The sequence below is a fragment of the Gordionus sp. m RMFG-2023 genome, chromosome 3 (assembly GCF_954871325.1).
Source record: "Gordionus sp. m RMFG-2023 chromosome 3, tfGorSpeb1-WG-v2, whole genome shotgun sequence".
NCBI lineage: Eukaryota > Metazoa > Nematomorpha > Gordioida > Chordodea > Parachordodidae > Gordionus > Gordionus sp. m RMFG-2023.
This window is the reverse complement of record NC_088777.1, coordinates 32,266,237-32,271,763: the sequence shown is the minus strand read 5'-3', so window position 1 is coordinate 32,271,763 and position 5,527 is coordinate 32,266,237. Positions and strand designations below refer to the sequence as shown.

At 27.9% G+C, this 5,527-nt stretch overlaps 1 protein-coding gene across 2 annotated transcripts; it reads right to left on the bottom strand.

Moving 5' to 3' along the window:
* Nucleotides 1–4,148: 4,148 nt before the first annotated feature.
* Nucleotides 4,149–5,320, bottom strand: LOC135927528 (probable splicing factor, arginine/serine-rich 4). 2 transcript variants are annotated; one of them, XM_065463557.1, is made up of 2 exons: nucleotides 4,500–5,320; nucleotides 4,149–4,361 (listed from the first exon to the last, which is right to left on the bottom strand). In XM_065463557.1, the coding sequence occupies exons 1-2, from the start codon at nucleotides 5,249–5,251 to the stop codon at nucleotides 4,310–4,312; spliced, it is 804 nt and encodes a 267-aa protein (XP_065319629.1). In that variant the 5' UTR covers nucleotides 5,252–5,320; the 3' UTR covers nucleotides 4,149–4,309. The 2 variants fall into 2 exon arrangements, with proteins under 2 accessions (XP_065319629.1, XP_065319627.1); XM_065463555.1 differs by having other exon boundaries at nucleotides 4,167–4,364; nucleotides 4,500–5,319.
* Nucleotides 5,321–5,527: the final 207 nt, after the last annotated feature.

Here is a 5,527-nt window from a genome sequence, read left to right as displayed (position 1 = left end):
GAGCTTAATACGATTATGCTCTAATTTTTTGTGTTTGATAGAGGGCGCGTAGTCAAAAAAAAATTTTGTTTTTCAAAAGCCCACTAGGTTATAAAAAGTTTTAAAATATAATATTAACATTTTTTGATTCCTTTTAATAAGCTATATATGATTCTGCGTTCATTTTTATAAATTAAGCTTCTTTGATAAGGGGCGCGTAGTTTAATCATATATAAAAAAAAAATTTAATTTTACTGTTACCATTTTTTTAAATAAAAAAAAAACATTTTCTAACTCATCCTATGAAGCAAAATACGATTCTATATTAATATAATTTAAATTAAGTTTCTATAACAGTGGGCATGTATTTTAGTCATGCCCTTATTTTATAATTTAACAAATGAAACGAAACTAAATTATTAATAGAATAAATGGATATAAAATAATGACAATAATGGGGTAGACTGAAAAGTGTGAAATATATTTTGGCTAAAGGAAGCTTTTGCTAAATTTGAAATATTTTAAGCATGTTCAAATTAATTTTTTTGGTAATAATCTTAAGCAGGGTGGCAAGTTCATACAGTGGCCCCTACAACGGGGGGGGGGGTCCGAAGCTTCAGTAAATTTGAGTGGGGGTACTTTTTTTTATTTAAAAATTTTGAGTGGGGGTAATTTTTTTAAAAAAAATTTTATTTTAATATCTAAAAAATTTTTTTTTATTGTTTTGCTACATCCATCCATAATCAAATGATTTCTGGTTTATGTATGTAATAATATGACCCCCCCCCCCCACTTATTTATTAATTTAATATGTATTGACGGAAATTTTAGATCGATGTTTAGTAAATTAGGTTGTTATCCGAGATTTCTTGTCATAAATTATTTTTCCAATTTCAAAATATGCCTAAAAATATTAACCAAAAATAATAGAATGTGTAAGAAAAAAATATAATATCTGACTCTTTTAATGATCATGAAATTTAATAGTGATATTATTGTGCATGAACACAGACCGATTATGGAAAGCTTTCACACAACAAAAATTCCATATTAGAATTTATAATACCCCAGAAAGAATGTGTGGATAATAACCGTTCTAACATAAGAATATTAATAAGATGTCTAGGTTATTTAATATCTCGTAACCAAGCCTTCTGGGGAACAGGTTACAAGAAGGCAATATGACGGGCCTTATTAAACTCATTGCAGATTCTGAACCTGTACTGGGAGAAAAACAATAAGGGATTAAAAACGAAATCATATGCAAATCTATACATATAATAACATAAATATTCTCATTAAACCATGAAAAATATGGTTATAAAAAAAATTCAAAATGAGATTGAATTTAACAGGTGCTTTTTAATCATAGTTGATGGCACATATGATGTTTCGAAATCAGAAGCAATAGCTTTGACTAAGATTGAAAATAGTGAGACGCCAAAGCCTGTTGAAAGACTGATTGACATATATTGTACGGGAAATACCACAGGTCTCGATATTAGGCATAATATAATGTCCAAACTTGGCTCGATGAATTTACCCCTTGAATTCCTAGTTGGGCAAAGTTATGATGGCGCCTCAAACATGAGTGGAAGAATCAATGGTGTGCAGGCCTTGATTAGAGCAGAGGCGCCAAAGGCAGCTTTTATTTGGTGTTATTGTCATTGATTAAATTTAATCATTGTTCAATTATTCCAATCAATTAAAGAACTTCGAAATATTCTAGGAATACTAGATGAGATTTATATCTATTTTAATGGTAAAAAAAGATATGAGATGTATCTCATAAAAATTTTTAGTGTAATGATCTGAAAAAATCGCAACGATTTCTACGCATCAAAAATACTACTCGGTACGGTAATAGTACCTTATTTATTTATATTTAAAATGTTTTTTTATTTAGAAGCTGGCTATCGTCATATAAAGCTATTGTAAATTTTTTTTCTTGCCTTGAGGGCAGCTTTAACAAATTTAAAGGATTCTAAAGATCCTGCCACTTCCACTATGGATAGTGCTATAGTCTTTAAAATAGAAAATTTTGATTTTATCTTATCACTTAGTGTTTTGGATAAAATATTGTTGATAACAAGTTTGGCTTGTACAAAATTGCAAACCATTTCGAAGGATATAGGGTTTGCAATAAATCAAATTCAATTGGCAAAAGATTGCTTGATTAATTTGAGAAGTATAATATAAATTATTGTCTTAATTATTTTTAAATCTAATAGATAATAACACTGAATTTTTGAATGTTTTTCCAAAGGCACAAGATTTTATGAAGAAGAGAAATCTACCTTTTGATTTTAAAAGTTCTAAACTTCAAACATTACAATCCAAAAAGGAGAGGAGGTATATATACTTTCATCATTAAATATAGAAATTTTTTTTAGCTTTAAAATAGGTGTTATATGCTGCACTCAATTTAATTATTATGCAGTTTAACGAAAGATTTAATGATTCGATGAAATTTTTACATCAAACATCATTTTTTATGCCAAATAATGTGGCAGAAAAATCAATTATTAAAGAAGATATAGAGGATATCTGTGAATTTTACAATTTAAATTCAAGTCAAATTTTCGAAGAAATGTTGAAGTTTAGAAATATTTATAAGATGGCCAAAATAGGGAATGTAATTATTACTCATAAGCTAGAGGTTCAAGAATCTAAAGATTTGTCAGATTCTGATAATTGTAAATTTATTTATTAAAATATTTTTACCAATACATTATTTAGCTTCTTCTTCTGATGATGATAAATCAGGTACTTACGATTCAGATTGGAAAAACTATTCATTTATTTTACATTGTCGTCTACTTTTAAATTTTTCTGCTTTCCCTAATTTAAGAATTTTATATAAATATTTATTAACCATTCCTACAACCTCATGTACTGCCGAAAGAGTCATGAGTAAAATTAATTTAATTAAAACAAGACTTATTAGTACCATGAAAGATTCATTTCTCAATAATTTAACCATATTATCAATGGGAAAAAATTTATTTAAACAATTAAATATTGATGAAATTATAAATTCTTTTGCTTACTCTTTCCCTAATTTATCTAAATTACTAATTTAAAAATAATATTTATAAAGTATATATTTTTTGCATTTTATTTATATATATTAAAAATTGATGCAAAAAAAATTATTTTTGAAATTTATGGGTGTCATAAAATAATTATCATTTTTTCGAGGGGGGGGGGGGGTACTTTTCAAAGAAGTATTCTGCTTTATTCACTCAGAAAGTGTAGGGGCCACTGAGTTCATATAAAATTAGGTAATTATATTAGGGTATCATTTCTAAAACACTCAATAGTGATTCACAAATTGCCCATAATAAATACTAATTTTTTTTAAATTGGATTGATATAATGACTTGATGTAAATTTTTAGCCATAGTTTATAATAAAAAAAAGCATTTAAAAAAATTTATATATTTTACCTGCAAACATGGTGAGGGGCTGATTATTTTATATATTTTCCTATGAAAAGCTTTTATACGAATGTTACACCAGCACATGTTCATAGAATTTACAAGTTCTCCCTCATCCTTCCCAATATGCTCAGATTAAATTGTATTTAATAATGTTGAATTATATTTCTATGCATCTGATGCCAAATTGAGAAGCCTTTTTGCAGAGATTTTAGCAATTTTTTATTCTCAACTTTCGATATAAAAAAACTAAGCAGGTAATATAATTCACTTTATAAATATTTAAATTCTTGATAATAATTTGTGAAATCCTAAAATGTAATTAACACACTTCACAATTATCTCCCCCATTTTCAAAACCTAATGTTGTAATAACTAAGATGCATAATTTGATGTATAACTGAATAAAAGTTGAGATGAAGCAAACTCCAGCATTCAATTATATGAAAACTCCAGCTTATGCCTGGGCTCCCCAAAATCACCACCATTTAACTGGTACTAATAACTCCAAATATAATTTTACTAAGATTTAAAATTCATATTAATGCTTATATCTCTGCGATTGTATATTATTTGATGTAAAAACATGTCAGAATAAAGTTAACTCTCCAACACCTAGTCATTGTTTGAATACTCCAATCTATGCCTAATACACCCAAAAAATCACCATCATTAAAGTGATAGTACTAAGTAATAAATTACTCCAAATGTCACCAATTACTATTTTATTAAAATTTAAATATAATATACAAATTAGAAACATATTTCCCAATGTATTAACAATTATATCTACTTATAAAATTAGACAAAAGATCAAAAATATCAATTTAATTTACATATTCATATTATAGTATATTATAATTTTAGCATGTCAACATAAACTAGTTTTTTCACCATGCTCTCCTTTGAAAATAGTTATCATCCTGACCTTGTAAGTCATCTCTTCTATATCATTTGGTTATTGAAATTATCCAACATGTAGGTGGTGATAAAAAAAACAAATATATTACAAAAATAAATATACTTTTGAATATTTAAATAAGGTATAAAAAACAATTATTTTAAGATGAGATAAGTTACCTTCCCCTTCTATCATCATTGTAGAATGTATCACCTCTTCCACCAATATTTCTATCTCTGTAATTGTTATATCCATTATCTCCATAATGGCCTCCTAAATCATCCCTGCGATTATTATAAGGTGGTGACCTTGGATGTGTCATAAATCCATTATTATGAGTCAAATTCTCTAAGGCAGATAATGTTGGAAGTGGGGATCTCCTTCTATCTGGTGATCTGCCTCTTAGTGGGAAAAATCCAAAAGCACTGTTTTCCTCTCTTCTATCTCTACTAGGACTCCTTCTATTACCTCTGCTCCTTCCATATGAAGGGGAACGGCTGTGATTTCTCCTACCATTATCTCTATCTCTTTTAAAATTATCCCCACCTCCTCTCCTATTATTAAAACTACGACTGCGACTCCTATCCCTGTCACCCCTACCATTGCGCCTATTCCTGTCTTCATTTGCTGCTGGTGGCCCATATTTAGCTAGACCTACTTTAATAGTACGACCATCAAGTTTACGTTGATCCATGTCCTTAATGGCTTTATCAGCGTCTCTTTGAGAATAATACCTGATAAATGCAAACCCCCGGCTACGTTTACTTGTGTGATCTTTGGGAATGTACACGTCTCCTATATCACCATATTTGTTAAATATTCGTTTTAAATCTTCTTCTTCGGTTTTAAAAGAAAGGTTACCAATTTTTAAAGAAACCATTTTGGATAAGTCTGCAGGTGGAGCTCTCCTTTCTCTATTAAATCTGCTCATTTTATGAAAGGTTACTATCTTGTTCAATGGCTTTCTCGAATCAAAAAAAATTAACCAAGTTATCAATATGTTAAAATCTAAATCAATTTTTAATAATATAAAATATATGAATTGAATATTGATAAATATAATATATATTATGTAATGCAGAAATTTAAAAAGTTTAAAGCTTAATTATATAAGATATAAAAAATAATATTAAAAGATTTTATATTCAAATGTAAGGCTGTGGATAAATTTCTGTTAAATATTTAATCCAATTATAATAAAAGTTGC